At 34.0% G+C, this 18,936-nt stretch overlaps 2 protein-coding genes across 2 annotated transcripts in view; one reads left to right on the forward strand and one right to left on the reverse strand.

Moving 5' to 3' along the window:
* LOC104600970 (pre-mRNA-processing factor 39-1-like) overlaps window positions 1-819 on the forward strand; it is a 50,243-nt gene extending 49,424 nt beyond the window's left edge. The window contains exon 14 of the mRNA XM_010264147.3: window positions 406-819. Within this exon, the coding sequence (XP_010262449.1) occupies window positions 406-510 (105 nt within the window). The 3' untranslated portion in view covers window positions 511-819. The remainder of the gene's footprint in view (window positions 1-405) is intronic.
* A 3,964-nt stretch (window positions 820-4,783) lies between these two features.
* LOC104600971 (uncharacterized) lies at window positions 4,784-7,314 on the reverse strand. The gene has a single exon (XM_010264148.3). The coding sequence runs from the start codon at window positions 7,060-7,062 to the stop codon at window positions 5,041-5,043; it is 2,022 nt and encodes a 673-aa protein (XP_010262450.1). The 5' UTR covers window positions 7,063-7,314; the 3' UTR covers window positions 4,784-5,040.
* Window positions 7,315-18,936: the final 11,622 nt, after the last annotated feature.

Consider the following 18,936-nt stretch of genomic DNA (forward strand, 5'->3'; position numbering starts at 1 on the left):
TGTGTGACCGTGGTTGCAGCGCCAGATGCATACTCTAATTGAGTCATTTGGAAGGGCATTTTTTGGTCTGTGTTTGCACATTTCTACAAGTGTTTTCATGTATGTTTGTGTATTTATTGCTGTGTTTGGTTGCAATGCAAATAAAATTGCACTGATGCAAAACCATGACTGTAAATTCTGACCTATTTTTGCTTCAAATTTTAGCTTATTTTGTTTGATTGCAGTACAAATAAAGTAAATTAAGACATGAAGCAGACAAAGTAAAATCCAAAACAAAATTAGACAACAATTTGCATTTTTTACATTTGCACTCCCATGCATTTGTGCTAGTGCAAATAAATTTGCACTGAAACCAAACACAGTCTAAAGAACAAATAAATAATAATATGCATGTTTTCCCAGCAGACTTTCCCACAGCAAAGCTATGTCCAACCAGCCACGACGGCAGCTTTTACTCCAGCTCAGCAACAGGCTCCAGTCCAACAGGCCTACTACGGAAGTTACTATTGAAGCGTGTGAGCTTATCCTTGCCAATTTTGCTACCATCTGTAAATTAGATTCTTACAAAAATCAGGAAAAAAAATGAGGTCATTCAGGTGTACCCTGGGTTTTGGAACTTGGATTTGGGTTGGCTAATTCCTAATTGTAGCAAAGGTGTGAAAGAAGGAACTGGTGTTTCAACTAACCCGAGAATTGCATTGTAATGGAATTGTATTTTAGATGTCTAATGTGTTGTCTGTAATTCTATTTCCTGAATGCATTTAAGGTTGTTTGTACATTAGTAGATTTATCATTCACGTGGGAATGTTTTCATGTCAACAGCACTGTTTTATTCCCCATCAATCCATCATGTATCCACATATGTTAGTAGTTTGTATGTCTTCTCAACGATCCTAACCCTGTATTATCAGATATATGCCCCGTTTGTGAAAGAAAAAAATTTTGGGTTTTGGCTGGGCATATGAAATTCTCACTCAGATTATTTATAGCGGTTGTGAAGTGGAAACCAATACTGCAAGTCGGGCCCGGGTTAGGTCAGGTTGAGGCCAATCCAGCCCAATTCTAAGTTCTAAACCCCAACCCTAACCCTAATCCAACCCGACCAACCCAACCCTAATCTTAACCTTAACTAAATTCCTTCAACCCTAATCCAACCCAACCTAACCTAAAGTCAATTTCGGGTTGGGTTGGGGCCCAACTCAACCTTCTTCCCATCCCTTAAAACCTCATAGAATTTCTTGATTTCAGATCTTAACTTTCACTACATATATTAATGCTATATGTTTCATTAGTATTTGTTTGTTAACGTATTTTTTTTTGTTCTTTTGGTACAAAATTAAGAAAAACAAGTGTTAGAAATGACTGTAGTTTATTATGTGTTATGGCTTATGATAGATTTTTCTTGGGTGGCAAATAATAGAGGAAATGAATAAAATTTTCAAAAAAAAACATAAAATAATGTTATTAAGGTTTTAGTCTTGGTGATTAGGATTAAGTGAAGTGATTATCTTAAAAGAAATACATAATACTATGTGGTGGGGGTTATACAAATATCATGCATCTAAACAAATCAATGTATGTTATATATTATATATAGCATATATTTATATATGACATGTACTATAGAGTCGGGTTCGGGTTGGCTAAGTGGTCATTAGGGGTGAGCACAATTCGGTCAAAACCGAAAAATCGAACCACAATTTTTGTTTTGGTTTAATTGGTTCAGTCTAATCGGTTTCGGTTTTGTTGTTCGGCTTTTTTTGTATTTCAGGTTTCGGTTTTGGTTATCATACTTTATAAATCGGTTAACCAAAAAAACCGATTTACAATTATAATTATATATTTTTAATATTATTTATTTTATAATTTATAAAGAATAAAAGAGTGAAAAACAAGTAAAATGGCGCTTGCTAGTTTCTGAAATAAGAAAAATGTAAAAGAGTGAAATAAAACATTAAAATAGCACCTGAACCCACTATCCAGTTGGTCAAAAAGCAGAGACTAACGTAAAAGAGTGAAAAAAAAACATTAAAATAGCAGCTGAATGTCTGAACCCACTACCCAATAGGTCAAAAAGCAGAGACTCCCACTTGCATTTGCCTACCTCTCAGTTTTGAATTCTACTCTACTTCACCGGATCAGCACTGTCATTGCAGCGTGTCAGAGTACTGTTGTTAACTGGTTAGTGGCTGCCCTGCCTCACAAGTCCAGCCATCTTCAATTATTTTGCTACAAAAGAGATTACCTCTATCTCAGCTTCTTTCATACAGTACCATCAGAAAGTGTTTAAGTCAACGTGTCTTCACAATCAAACATCAGTTGGATAGGTACTCCCTTCTTCTTCTTCTCTATTTTTGATAGAACACGGACTGATAGAAAGCTTTCCATCATTGTCGAGTGCCATGGCTACTGCTGCATCTTCCTCCAAGCTTCGGTCCTCTTGCATCTTCCTTCGTTCATCTCCAATTTCTTCTTCTTCTTCTCTGTTTTGGATAAAACACATATTGACAGAAGGCTTGACTTAACGAGTAACCACATGACTGGTATACATTTTTTTTTATCTTGGTGAAATGAGACTCAATTTAAATAATTTCGGTTTTAACTGAAATATCCTAAATAACAGAAAAAAAAAATTGGTTTGATTTATTCGGTTTTCACATATTTCGGTTTCGGTTTGGCTTATCATATTGTTAAATCGGTTTTTAAAATTTTGGTCTTTTCGGTTTGGTTTTGAACCGAAAAAACCGAATGCTCACCCCTAAACCCTAACCCAACCCGAAGTAAAGTCGGGTTCATGAATTTCAACCCTAACCCTAACCCAAACATCAACCTGACCCAACCCAACCCAACTTTTTCGGGTTGGGTTTGGACCAACTCGGCCCAAGTTGCAACCTTAGAACCAATGCATATATATCAATTCATTAACTGAAGCTGATTCTTGCAAATACCGTTCCAGGGAGTTGGGTGTGAAGGGAACACCAAATCGCTGAAATCACTTCCTGACTGCCTACTACTTACGTAGGGGAGTACGATGAGGATGGGGGTTCAAATTAGGAGTCCGTGCCTGCTCCTCATAGAGCTTGCCTCGCACTGATCTCACAGCATGTTCTAGCTACACGTCGGGAACTTCTTGTATACTTGAATTTATTATTCATGGGAGATGTTCCCAATGCAGTGGGATGTGGCTGTGTGGTTAGTGTGAGGCATGCTCTGTGAGGAGCAAATCCAGGCACAGGTAATTCTCCTTGACCATGAATGGGTGGTCACTAAGGAATTGTGATTTGCTCCTCACAAAGGGTGCCTCACACCGACCTCACAACAACATCCTACCCTGTATTGGAAATAAATAGAGGAGAAAATCTGGACTTGTCACTAAGATGGGACAGATTGGGCATTCAGAGGTGGCATTGAGGAAGACAGGATGGAAAATTGTTGACATGGTTACCGGTAGAGCAGCGTCAGGAGGTATTTAGAAGGTTATCCATGCAAAATGGCATCAACGTAAACAAGAAAGCTAACAAACCACGTCTGCTTCTGGAGAAAAAGTTTGAAAAAAAAAAAAGAAAAAAAAAACTTGAGAATGCAAACGATAAGGTAGCAAAATATAAAAGATCAATATGAAGCAAAAAAAAAGCAATTCAGCAAAGCATATATTTTCTTAGCACAATTTGAAGTTCAAGTTCAAAGCAAACAAAAAAAAAAAGGATCGTCTATGATGCAACTTACAATCTGCTACAGTTTTTACACATACTCAGACCCTGAAGAGGAATGGGACGAGTCCCATAACCCAAAGAAGGTCCTAAGGAACAAAATGTGCTACCATCCATGACCCCTTCAGTTCCAAATCCTTCAAGATGATTCAAATCATCCTGCAATGTATTCTTCAAATTCTGAAATCCATGCTTGAACAGTTCAAGCCCGAATTAACCCTGATCAATATCGTCACCATACACAACCTGCAAACCCTACCCTACACACAGCATCTCTCTCTCTCTCTCCTCTCTATTTTCTTCTTGGATCTCATTTCATCCTCAAATTGATCAGAAAGATTAATGAGTTCCTATTTAATTGGCTCTTATCCAAAAATTGTTTCCTATTAGGAGGAGATAAATGACATATCTGAGATTATTATACGCTGAGAGAAGCCAGCGCCCAGCGGGTGGAGATAAAACAAGGCAACACTTTTGATTTTGAGCTATGCTTTTTCTTTAAATTATTTTATATTAAGTATGAAGTGGCTCTGCCAGTATTATCATAGGAACTCATTTGGACATTTTGGAGTTGGGGCTTGTGTGAATAAACTGATGCTTCTCCCTGAAATGCATAGGAAAAGTATATTGCAATTCCATCCCAATCTAGAATACAGAGAGCTTTTGCCTTTGATAAGAAAGCAAATCTTGGTTGCAGAGAGGACGATTTGAATTTGAATTTGATACAAGATAACCTGACCATTGACACTGTGTCATGAAAACATTTATAAAATTAGCCTTGGCTGACTATCCCTAGCTTCTCTACAAGATAAGAATCTATTTACCAGTTCAAAATGATGAACTATTCTAAAGTGAAGAATCAATTCAGTCCAACAAATTCCATGCCCAACTATTTCTCTCAAGTATCAACCACTGCTAACTGCAGCACCACATTTTGTAAATTGGAGTGCATAAATATAAAATCTTATATAGATTAGTTACCTGTTGCATTATTATTTATGTGTTCAAGTTACAGAATATACTTGTTTCTGCTTCTACCTTTTCTTTTTCTTTATTTTTTGGGCTGATTCTCCTTGTCTGCAAGATAGATGAAGTCATATTTCTGTGATATTGTCAAAAGTAACACAACATTCCTAGGTCAAAAGTAAAACATCAAAAAAAAAATCTATAAAAGAATCTCATTCTCTGCCTGAAAAAGAAATAAGAGCTCACTCATTTTACAATTTGGATGAAGCGCACATGACTACTAAAACAGCTGGAGGGGATATGTTTATCCCCTACCATATCCACTAGGTAAAACCTATATTGTCTGGAACAGAAGAGTATTAGTTCATACAAGTTCAATCTCAATCACCATGTTCAGGAAGTTTAGAACACAACAGACACTATGAAACTCAGGATGTGAACAATCTCCTGCAAGAAATACATGCACAGTGTTGTTCACTTCAATCCAACTACACCCAGGCTGCTTCTTCAAGCCCCTCTCCTTCATCCTAACCCATATCCTCTCTGCATCTTCTTTCCTTCGATTAATCAGATACATTTCTGCCAAAATCATATATACACCAGCATTGTAAGGCTCTATTTCTAAAATTTTCTCTCCAACCATCTCACCTATTTCAATATTCCCATGGATTCTACAGGCTCCAAGTAGAGCTCCCCAAACGCTTGCACTAACTTCAATTCCTTCTGCTTTCATTTGACCAACAAAACTCATGGCCTCATCTATGAGTCCAGATCTCCCTAGCAAATCAACCATACAAGTATAATGCTCAAATGTTGGCTGAAGAAAACACTTGTATCTCATGAAGTGAAAAAAGTGCCAACCTTCATCTATCAAACCTGCATGGCTACAAGCTGATAGAACCCCAACAAAAGTTATCTGATCAGGTTTTACATTCATTAGCAGCATCTTCTTGAACATCTCAAGGGCTTGCATACCATATCCATGGTGTGCAAACCCACAGATTATGGCATTCCAAGAAATGGTATCACGATTTTGCATGTGAGAAAATTCCAGCAAAGCATAATGCAGACTCCCACATCTTGCATACATGGTAACTATTGCATTGGAAACTGCAACAAAACAATCAAAGCCCATTTTGATTATTTGTGTATGAGATTGTTTTCCAAAATCCAAGGACGGCAAGTCTGAACTGATGGTCAGAACACTAGTAAAGGTAGCTTCATCAGGGGGTGGACCTCTCTCTTTCATTTTAATAAAATATTTCAGCCCTTCCTCACCATGATCATTTTCTCCCAATCCAAAGATTGTAGCATTCCATACAGCTTCATCCTTACTAGGCATCAACTCAAAAAGCTTGATTGCAGTGCCAACATCTCCTAGTTCAAAATACCCAACAATCAAGTTTGTCCATGAGATGATATCATTAAATGGGTTTTTCTCAGAAAATGCATGAGCTTCTTCAACAAGTCCACTTTTAATCAATCCCAACATGATTGAATTCCACAGTCTTGGGCCCTTAAAAGGCATCTTGGTAAAAATTCTCAGGGCGTCATTTATCCGTTCACTGCCCAACAACCCATTTATCAGTTCATTCCAAGAATCCATATCCCGCTCTGGCATTTTCCAAAACAACCCTTCAGCAACTTCAGTATTGCCATTTTGTATGTATCCAACGATCATTGTATTCCATGCTCGAATATCCTTTACTGGCATCTCTTCAAACAGTCCACGGGCCTCGACAATCCGACCTGCACTTGCAACCCCAGATATCATGATTGTCCATGACGCCACATCTCGCGTTGGCATCTCCCTAAACAGCTCTTCCGCTAGCTCAATTGATCCAAGATTCACAAGCCCCGTCATCACCAGGTTCCATGAAATCACATTTCGAGACGGCATTTGATTGAACAACAGAAGGGCCTCCTTTACCAAAGAATTTCGGGCGTAACCTGCTATCATGGAATTCCAAGTAACAACATCTCGACATGGCATCTGGGCAAAAATTTGCTCTGCACCTTCGGTGTCACCATATTGCATCAATCCCGCAATCATAGTGTTATAAGTGAAGAGGTCACGCTTGGGCATTTCGTCAAATAATTGGACGGCCAGGTCAAACTTTCCGTTCTCGAAGTACCCTCGGATCATGGAATTCCACGTGACGGTACTTCTGTGGGACATTTGGTCGAAGATCTTCTGAGCTTCTTCAACGAAACCATTTCTCATATGGTACGTTATCTTGGCGTTAAGAGGCTTTGGATCCCATAATGTTCCTACAGCATGGTTTCGCCGGAGTGACAACCGGTCTAACGGAAAGCTGCTTCCGGTGAGCCGGGAAAACAATATCCCGGCGTGCTCGAGTCGTGGACCGAAGCGAGACAAGAACATACTCCATTAGTTTCTTGATGCGACTAGGAGAGTCGGGTCTCGGGGAGCAGAAATAGAGAACAACCGAATAGGCGAATAGGGCGAATAGGGATATCAAAGGGTCGTTCGGATACGTCCATGGACCAAACCAAACCCGAACCGAAGTGACGACAGATGAAATGACCGACCCGACTAAAGGAAAGTATATCGAGCCCGACCCGGACTAAAGTTGACCTGACCCTGACCCTATATCATCCATCTCATCTCGAATTAATGGAAGAGTAGCGCACCTAACAGTGCATCACTTTCTAGCCGTTGGGATTTTAATTAGACGGTTTATTCTATTAGGTGGATTCCAACATGAGTCCCACAGGAACATGTATCAAAGGCCTCAAGTTGGAACCTTGGACCAAGACCCAAAAACCCTACCCACACTACAAGGCTACAACTACACACTACACATTCGGAATATCTCCCTTGTCACCTTGGGAGTAGGAGTGATCTTAAAAACCAAAAAAATCGAATCGAAAATTCGGTTAATTGAATTGGTTGGTTCGATATTTTTAAAAAGCCAAAGGTATTGATTCGGTTTCGGTTAATTAATATAGAAAATTGATGGTTAATTGAATCGACCGATATATTTCTATATATTTTATATATATTTATGTATATTATATATATTTTTATATATTATAAATTAATAACTATGCATTATATATAAATATATATCTATAATATATAATATATTATTTATTATTTAAAATATAATATTATATATATTTCTAGTTTTTTATTATATATTTACATATTTTTTATAATATATATTATAAATATAAAAAAATTGAAAACCCGATGAATCGAACCAATGGTTAATCGAACTGGTCAACCGGTTAACTGATCGGCTTTGGTTCGGTTTCAGTTACCAATTTTCCAAAAATCAATAACTCCAGTTCGATTTCAAAAATAGGCCTATGATTCGATTAATCGTGAACAACCCTACTTGGGAGATGTTGCTAACATATGACCGCATCAATGTCTTGTGAGTAGGGAGGTGAGAAGAATTTGTTGGTAGGAGATTCAGAGTGACCCAATATGCCCATAATCCATTCATTTGAGGAAAAACATACAACAAAGAAAAGCTCATACCATGCATCTTATAAATATAGTGAGTGGGTATATGTTTTGCATATGACAATTTTTTTATAATGACAATGATGACAACAGTACATAATATGTTTGAAAATTTTTTTACATTTTATATCTATAAAATTTATTCTTATTTATCACACTTATTTTTGTTTAATATAATGAATATACAATATTAGATGTGCTGAAATATTTTTTACAATTTTTTGGTATTTTTATACTTTGTGTGATTTCACCTTTTAATTGTTGTTGTTGTTATTGTTGTTGTTATTTAATTATGATATCAAGGGTAGACACATTTTGATCCAAAATTTTGAATTGTTAACTTGCCACCAAACAAAAAAACAACTCCATTTTTTTATTGTTTTAAGGGTCCGTTTGGTTCATAGTCGGAATCGGAATCGGAATCGTAACGGTCCATTCCCATAGTCTGATTGGTTTAGACAGGAATGGAATGGGAATTAAAATCAATAGGAATGGGATTTCATTCCCAAGGGAGGGGCAGGGAATGGCCATTCCCTCAAATTGGGGAATGTCATTCCAGTAGGAATGGGAATGGGATTCCGATTCCGCCTAACCAAACAGTTGGAATCGGAACAGCTCATTCTGGTTCTGATTCCAGACCCCTATTCCTGCAAACCAAGCGGACCCTTTTGTATTTTATTTCTATCATCAAGCTCAAATAATTATTCTTTGTTACACTTATTTCTCTTTAATATGGTTAATTAATATAGGATTGAATGAAACCAAATTCAAAATTACAGTTCAAATTACTGAATGCAATTCTAGCATGAATGGGAATGGGATTCCGATTCCGCCTAACCAAACAGTTGGAATCGGAATAGCCCATTCCGGTTCCGATTCCAGACCCCTATTCCTGCAAACCAAGCGGACCCTTTTGTGTTTTATTTCTATCATCAATAAAAATAATTATTCTCTTTAATATGGTTAATTATTCTTTGTATTTTATTTCTATCATCAATAAAAATAATTATTCTTTGTTACACTTATTCTTTGTTGCAGTTCAAATTACATTTTTTGCACTCATAATAAGGGAGAAACCAAATTCAAAATTAAGGATATTTTAGTCAAGAATATGATTCAATGAATGTTAATGTGATTTCATACCTTAAATATAAGATCTCATGAGACAGATTTGAATGAGAAAAATGGTTGTTCAAATTATATTTTTGTCCTCACAATTAAAGATGAATCAAATTCAAATGATTGGGGATATTTCAATCAAATTAATCTTCTACACTCCCATTCACACTTTTAATAGTAGTACATTCTTTGCTCCATGCAAAATCAAACCTTATCTCTCTCATATCGCCTTAATTCACTTCCCTCATGTTGAAACCACCTTCACTTCAATGGAAGAAACCACCACCACCACCACCAGACACATGTCTACTGCCACCACAGCAGCTGCATTTGTTGGCTCTTTCTTCCACCCCAAACATGGACCACCCATACTACAAAATGTGCATATGCATACACTAGTAGTATCTATATCTCACTCGATCGAGGTGCTTGCAATCGGTGTGATCTCTTAGAAATGGCGAACGCTAAAGATCTTGGCTATTGTTGCACAATAAAAGGCAGCATCGGCAATCTAAAGGGCACTGGAGGAGTGTGTGGAAGAGGTAAATGAAGAAGGGAATGAGAAAGGAGAGGAACAAGTATCCAGGCCAAGGGTCCGATAAACACCAAGCTCTACTTTGGCAATTTGCCTTAAGTGTAATAGTGCCCAACCAATTTCTAAAATACAGAATATCATGAGCATTTTCATTTCTCTAGTTTAAATAGATACAAACCTTACAAAGGTTCAAGAATAAAGAAAAACAAGAAAGAAACATGTAGTAAATATGCCACGTGGTATTCCTAGCTGGAGAATTGTTTGGACGTACTTGCGTGGCGAGCTGGATCAATTTGCAAAATAGTGCTCAGAAGGACCGGGGTGAAAGACTTGGTGAGGTCGCTCCGATGCTTAAGTCAGTATTTTGTGTGTTTGCGAGCTAAGTATGAATGCTAGAGAGTTTGGGTGCAAGTAATCGTGCGTACCTTAACCTTGAGGATTGATGCCCTTATATAATTGAGTAGTCGTGAATTTTACAAAAAGGCTTTGGGATCTCCGGGCTGCATAGATAAGATCCGTTCCTTTTCCGAAGGAGAGCAATGCGCCAGTTGATAAGGTTTATCACTTTCCTCCGATTCGAGCGGAGTGAGGATGAGCCCTGTTATTAAATGTCGTGATCCCGGGAAATTTGGAGTCCGTTGGGGAAGCTTCTGGAGTCAATTATGTGGCGCTTTGGATCTTTGGCCCTGAACTGGCACTTTGATTTTTTTGCCCGAACTAAATTGGGTGCCGAGGTGCCTTTATGCCGAGATGACTTTATGCCAAGGTGCTCAAACTCCCAAGCTCCCAAGATTCCAAATTGCTGACAAAGCTCCTTTACTGAGTTGTCATCCTACTGGCTGATTGCATCCACATGTACCTTAGTCGCTAGGCTGCACCCTTCATCATCTTACTTTAAGGAATGTTGACAGGAGTTTGGTATGTGTGGCTATAGTGAAATATTCTCTGGGTTTGATGTTACTAAGTTAGTCTTACTGAAATCTCATAAAGAATGAATTTAGTCATTGCTGTAACTATGTTCACTTCATCATGGAAAATGGTGGCCAATCAGGCCTCTTGTCATCCGTATCTGCCAGATGAAGGAATCATGCAGCTAACCCAGACCATCCATCAGGGACCCTACTTGCAAACTAATCCCCAGAGAGTAAAGATTTGTTACACTTTTGTGAGCATATCTTGAACTTGAAGATCATAGAGATCAGGTCAGGCAAATAGTCTGACAATGCAAATTGTTAGAACCTCTATGCTTCCATGCTGAATTGGCTATTCTAAACACTTCCTTTGATATTTTATCAATAGAGGACCAAAATGGATTAACCAATAAATGTATAGTATGCAATGACATAAGAGTTAAAAGAAAAAACAATTAACAGCAATTCAATTGATTCTTTTCTCCCTCTTGGATCACATACAAGTGAATGGATGTGAACAGAGACAAGAATGAATATCAGAATGCTGAAAATGAAAACTACCAAAAACACAGCAAGGTTGTTATTATAACCAGTTCGACCATGATACTGAAAAGGCATGATACCTAAAAATTTGATAACCAATCAACCGAAATTACAAAAGTGGTAACCGAGGTATTCATAAAAAAATTAATTGGGTGGTTCTCATTGGTCAAAGTTCTTTTGGTATCATTAGGGGTGTTCATGGTTTGGTTTCATAGTTTTGAAAAATGCAGAGTTTAAGTTTTCGGTTTGGTTTATTGAAATTTATAAATCAAACCAAACTATAAACTGTATTAATATAATATAATTATATATAATTATATAAATTAATATCATTCAATATATATAATAAAACCAAGATACTGACCGAATGTTTTTATAAGTAAATAAATATTTAATAAAAGAATTTGTTTTATAAAAAAATAATGAGTTTTAGTTAATGTTTTTATGAATGTTCTGATTTTTTACTGAATTTATTTAATTGGTTTTTTTACATTGTTCCTATGTTCTTTGGTTGTTGTTATAAATTGTATATATTTAAATTATTAACATATGTTCCATTGTTTCAAAATTATTTACTGAATGTTCTTTGGTTGTTTCAAAATTATTAAAAATTTTACATATAACATATGTTCCATTGTTCTTTGTTAGTTCATAGTTTCATATGTTATGTGTTACAGATTTACATACTTTTTTGGGTCAAATTAAATATGAAAAAAGAAAAAAAGTGTGATCTATTAATTAATGAATTGAATTCAAATTTCTCCTAATGGTATTGGTATCTATGTTATTCATGTTTAGTTAATTAATTTTTTTGTTCTATACCAATCCAAGTAAATCATAGAAAGACCCAAAGTCCCCAAACCGTATTAGAAACCACACCAAATAGAAATAAAACATTTTTTTTTTTTTTTGATTTCCATGCTTAAACAATTTGGTTTAGTCTCAAGCCATAATTTACTGGCTTTGTTTGAGATATTCTCCAAACTGCACAAAATTGGACCTCGAACACTCCTAGGTATCATACCCTTCTGGCATAATGTAGAAATTGCATGTAACTCATACTCTTTTTTGGGACTTCCAATTCTCCCCAACTGTCCGTGACTTCTGATGAATATCTCATTCCACTAGTTATATACTTTTATAGATGAACGTGTTAAACTTAGTTTGTCTTAAAATTAGGAGTCTTGATAACAGCTGAAGTGGCTGAATTGAATGGCTTATATTGTTTTGTCTTTTAGGTTTAGTTTTTTTTTTTTTTCAGTGCAGATTTCATTTGCATTAGTGTAAATGCATGGGAGTGCATATAGGTAGAGAGTCAATTGTGATTTACTTTTGCTTTAGATTTGATTTGGTTTGATTTGTTTGTGAAAAGTAAAAGAGAAAGTAAAACGGTGTAGTCTCAACTCCCCACCTTAGGTAGGAAGGCTATTTGTTTCAAAGCAATGTTTTAAAAATCAACGTAGAACCAGAATTACTTTGGTCACTGGGTTCCAAGTCAGCGATTTGATTGTCCTATCTTAAACGGATCTGCCCATAACATTTAAAAAAAAAAATTGTTGATCCCAAAAATTGTTGCCCGTGTTGACAGTTTGATTTTTTTGGGTCAACGAGTGTTGACCAATTTAACAGTTTTTGGGAGAATAATAATTTTGGGTTGAAACGAAATCGGTATTTTGTTCAGTTTTTGGGCCAAGCGGTCTGTCTGGGTCAATAACTATTTTAAAACCTTATTTTAGAGGTAGGTAGAAAGCAAGATTATGTGGTTCCCACTTTACATAAATGAGAGAGAATTGAACTAAGGGCAAGGTGGTGCAAATTTTGCATCAGTTTTTAAGATGCAAAACTTGCATTGCCAATGAATGCAAATGAGAAAAAAAGTACAAATTTCATATTAAACATAAGTACAAATCATAATTACAAGGGTTGTAAATCTACCAAACTGACCAAATCGACTTAATCCGACCCGAGTTTGTTGGTTTTTTAATTATTTTGATTGGTTTTAGTTCAATTTTATGCTAACTTGAGAGGTTGGGTCAGTTTTGGTTTGATCATTCATAATCGAATCAACCCAACCATAGATATAAATTAATATTTATAATTTTAATATAGGAAGGAGAAATTTTCTATATTTCCAATTTTAACAATTTTATATTGTAATTTTTATTTTATTTTAAATTTACTTTTTAATAATATCATTACACAATTCTTTAAATTTAAATTTAACTTCTAAATTTGATTTTTTAAATTTAAAATTTTGAATCAACCGACCAAATCGAAAATCGACTCAAACCGATACAACTCAAGTTTATCGGTTTTAAGTGACTAACTCTCTAACCCAACCACGTTGGTTCAGTTGGCCAAATAGCCTAGAATCGAGCACAGCCGACCTAAGAATACCCCTAATAATTGCAAACAAACAAATGCAAAACTAAACCAGGTACAAAATTTGTATTCAATTAAGATTTGCACCACAAACAAACTAAGCCTTAATGCATACGATGGTCATGTTATGGAATATTTTGGGGTAAGGTAATCAACCAAAGGTATGTTTGATTTCCAGGAATAGGTGCCTGGAATCAAAATTGGAATGGCCCATTCCAATTCCTTCCATTTGTTTGGCAAGAATGAGATTTTGATTCACATTCTTAGGGGAATGGGATTCCCATTCTAGATTCTTTCAAGAAGTAGAGAACTCATGATAAAATATTAACAAAATATTAGTAAAATAATATATTAACAATAAAATAATAAAATATATATAAATATTATTAAAGTAATAATAGTATAATGATATATCAATAAAATATTCATAAGTTAATGATAAATACTAATATATTAATTATTAAATAATAATAATAAAGTAGAAATAAAATATTAAGATAATATAATAAAAGTAATAATAAAATACTAACATACTAATTATTAAATAATAATAAATTAATATTAAAATAATAAATAGAAATAATAGAAATTAATAAAATAATAATAAATAATAAATTATTAATAAAATATAGCAATAAAAATATTATTAATGTAATAATAAAATAATAATATATTAATGGATTTTCATAAATTAGTGATAAATACTAAGATGTTAATTATTAAATATTAATAGAATAATAATAACAAAGTACTAATAAAACAATAATTATATATTCATAAAATAGTAATAATAAAATAATAAATAGATTAATACAAAATTGAAAATTTTCAGTTGTTTCCGATTCCAACTCCTAATGAACCAAACAGAAACAATCAGAATACTAAGATGTTAATTATTAAATATTAATAGAATAATAATAACAAAGTACTAATAAAACAATAATTATATATTCATAAAATAGTAATAATAAAATAATAAATAAATTAATACAAATTTGAAAATTTTCAGTTGTTCCGATTCCAATTCCTAATGAACCAAACAGCAACAATCAGAATCCGATTTCGATTCCTAATTGAACTAAACAGGCGTCAAGAATAGGTGATTTCTATTCCAATTCTGGTCCTGTCTGCGAACCAAACAGACCCTAAACATTTCATTCAACCATTAAAGAATTCACAAAGCAACAAGTCATGCACTTCAGCCATTACCAAATAGTTTCTTGTTTATATGACCATTTGGCATGATTAGATATTTGGGTTCTAATTGAAGCTAATTCGAACAATGGAACCTGATCAACCAAGCTAAACAAAAAGGGTCATTTTTCAATGGAAGTCTCAAGAATTCGGATTCAGTCCTCACAAGATTGTATTCACACTATCTTCACATCCACTTGCAGTTATGCATTGAAAATATTGTCCCATGAATAAAATTATACAAGTATGGAGATATTCCCAATACAAAGTTGCAAGTGACTGTAAAAATGATGTTAGCCTGATTTTGTGAGGACTGAAAATCTGATCTCAAGTCTCATCTATCCAAGGCTTTATAAGAGTAGCCTGGTTATAGACTTATCCTCTAGTATTTTTTACACAAAATGGTCAATCTAAAATTCAAACCCATATTCTGATGCTGGTAGATTTTAACAGTGTATCAAGAAATGAACTCTTAATTAAGGGGGTGTTTATCAAGAAGTAAGATTTTAATTTAAAAAAAAAAAACAGATTTTACTTTTAAAACAAAAAAAAAGTCAAATTAATAACAGAATCATGCACATTGGCACCCCTAAATGAGCTAATTAAATACTTGATTTCTAAACTGAAGTTTAATATCAAGTAAAAATGAAAAACCTTAAAACCAGCCGGTCAGCCCTAACCTAGCTGGTTGCAACCTATTGCAAGTTAGTACCCTCAAGTAAAGCCTAACTATTGTAGATTGAGGACTAAATGGGATTTTGGGCCTCTTTGGGTGGGCCATAGTACAGTGGCCTCTGATATTTCAAGGTGGATCCCACATAAGCAGTCCATAAGTTATGTTTGGTGAAAAACCTGGAAAACCCAAATTGAAATGCTATCTGTTTCAGCATTTTTGAATAGCCTCTCTAGAATACTTGAAAGCAATTAAGCCAGAATGAATGTTCAGCCTCTCCCAAACATGTTTTCCCAATCAATACTTTGAACCTTGATCATAGGTTGTCAGAATGGAGATCACCTTATACAAGCCGGCACTTGGATTTACATCTCTATGCTTGCTTTAGTCCGTCACTTCTTCTAGATTCAGACCTTGAGAGTAAGAAGAGATGAATCTAATTTATTTGCAAGAACAGTAGAACCAAAAGCCTTAGGCCATGTTTGGGAGTGCTTAAGTTAAAAATAAGTGCTTATTCGAAAAAGCACTTATTTACATTTGGCATCCAATTTTTTCCAGTGCTTATTTTTTAAAATAAGCACTTATTTTATATTGGGTGTTTGATAATCTTTTTCTCTAATAAGTACTTAAATAAGCATTTGTGATTATTTTGTCCTTCATTTTCTTTTAAATTTTTAAAATATACCCTTTGAAAGCACTTTTATTAAATTATTTTTATGAAAGTACTTTTATAAAAGTTTTTTTAGGAAAGCACTTTTACAAAAGCACTTTTACAAAAGCACTTTTATAGAAGTACTTTTATAAAATGTTTTCATAATATTTTTGTAAAAGTGATTTCATGAAAGTACATTCTTAAAAGTGCTTTTGTAAAAGTACTTTTATAAAAGTGCTTTTATAAAATTCAACTAGAGATAATTTTATAAGTGGTATTTTAAAATTCAACTATGAATAATTTTGGAAGAAAAAAATTGAATAAGTGCTTATTGTATAAGCACTTAAAAAAAAACTGGAAATTTGGGATTAAAAATAAGCTCTGATTTTTAAAATAAGCACTTATTTTCCAAATACCAATAAGTGCTTAATGGCTCAAATAAGAATTTATTTTGAATAAACACCTATTTTTAAGCACCCCCAATTAAAACAAGGTGATAGAAACCCTTTTTTTTTTCTTTTTCCTTTCTGATTGCTAAAGCCTAAAGGTTGACCAATGACCACTCCTAATTCAAAGCATTATCTTCAAAAGACAAACACTTTTATGTATTGGCGTGAGTAGTCGTGCGTATTAGATAAATAAGTGATTATCCTAATAAGTGTTTGCAAATATTTGCCTATTTGGTGAAGAAGCACATCTTTTAAATGGGGTAGCATAGGCATTTTGAAAATTACATGGCAAGCCAAGACCGACCAGAAATGCAGTAAGCACTAAAAAAGTCAAATTTTTTAGTTCATTCAAAATGGGCTTATATTTGCTAAAATGCACAAGCACTTGTTCAGCTTTATTCCCTAAATACATATAAGTGCTGATTAGTGTGGTCCCGGCTTAAATTAATAACTTTTCCGATAAATGGTTAAAAATAATTACTCCCAATTCCCAAACAGGGTTTTTAAAATACACAAGTATTGTCCAAAATTCATCATAACTTTTTCGTATTTTTCTTGAATTCATCATGAATTTTCAAAACCTCCGTGACCACCCTGTCACATTTTATTATATTTTCATTAAATCACCATTAATGATTATTAATAGAAGTTGTCCACCTAAATACTTGTGTATTTTATGTGACCAAATTATCTCTGAATGGCCAATCAATCTTTTTAAATATTTTTCATAACAAGATTAACCCTAACCAGAGCCCGGATGCACACTTGGCCCACAGAAGTCCAAAGTAATTTTATTATAAAATATTTAATAAAGTTAATTGATCATTCAAAGATAATTTGATCATATAAAGAAAAATACAAAAAAAAAATCAGGATGAGTTTTAAAGAATACATTTCTTTTGTATTTTTACCATGAATGCTTCCAATTTATAAGAATGACTTGTGCCCTAATCAGACCGAACAAACTTTACCGATAATATCGGGAGAGAACAGGCCATGTGAGAAAACAAAAGTATCAAGGCTGGCCCGTAATCGTCGGTCAGTACCGGACAGAGTTTGGTTACTGACTGAAATACAAGATTAATTAATTAAATTAAGAGCTTTGTCCGAAAAACAATAAATTCTTGATTCATTTCTGATTTGAATGGTACCAATTAAGTCAAACGCCTGCCACAAGTTTCCTTTGGTTGCTTTGCTTTTTGGACTCCCTGCCGCATGTGTTCACGTCATTCACACTTTCCTTCCACTCCACTTAATAACTAACATGGTCAGAGGAATCCAAAGTGTGTTCACTTCACCTTATTATTGGCATGCATCTACAATTTGTTGAAGCCAAGATGCTATATTTTGTCTGACGTACTGTACTAGCAGTAATCTCTGTGCTAACCCAAAAGCTTGCCTCCAGAGTTCAGGTACTCTTTCACTCTATCTAACACTCAATGACCGTCTTGTGTATGGGATGTGCCACTTTTGTCAAAATATATATGTACTATGTTAAAAAGCATAAATGGCCTCAAGAATATTTCTGCAATTTTTTAAGGGTATAATTTACCCCTTTACAATTAAATTTATTGATAAAAAGTGAGGACAAATAGAGTAATCGGTTATTCATATTAAATGAATTAAAAAGAGGCAATTTTATGATATTCAATACATTCAATTCCATCTCAATAAATCCAATATTTAATTTATTAACTTGCATTCATGTTCAATGAATCTTATATTTAAGTTATTTTTGTTTCTTCTCAACATTAATTTCTATTAATTAAATTCATACTTAACGAATTAATAATTGCAATAACATAAAAGCTTATACTTTTAAAATCTACCTAGAAAAAATAGAGGTTTCATATTAAACCATTTTGGGTCAAATGGGTTAATCCATGTTGCCACAATTAAATAATAAAATTCAAAAAATAGATAAAATAAAAAAATTGGAAACATTTTTAACATACATATTAAACAATAATAAGTATGATAAATAAGAAATACTTTTATTAATGTTGGAAATTGAATGTAAAATTTAAAACCAATTGGAAATAAAAATATCTTCCTATTCTCTCTCATTAAATCCTATATTTAAGATATATTTTTCTCATCATAAAATTCTTATAATTAAACCCACAATATTAATTTTAATAGTACAAAAATAAATATTTTGAAAAGTAATTTGAAAACAAAATCATTTTCTTCCCTCCCGGTGGTGGGCAAGCAATTCGATCATTTGGGGTCAAATGGATTAATAAATAATTCCATAATTAAATAATAAAAAATTTAAAATAAATAAGTATGAAATGTAAGAAGTA

This window comes from Nelumbo nucifera, chromosome 3, assembly GCF_055504915.1.
Source record: "Nelumbo nucifera cultivar China Antique chromosome 3, China Antique-T2T, whole genome shotgun sequence".
Taxonomy (NCBI): domain Eukaryota; kingdom Viridiplantae; phylum Streptophyta; class Magnoliopsida; order Proteales; family Nelumbonaceae; genus Nelumbo; species Nelumbo nucifera.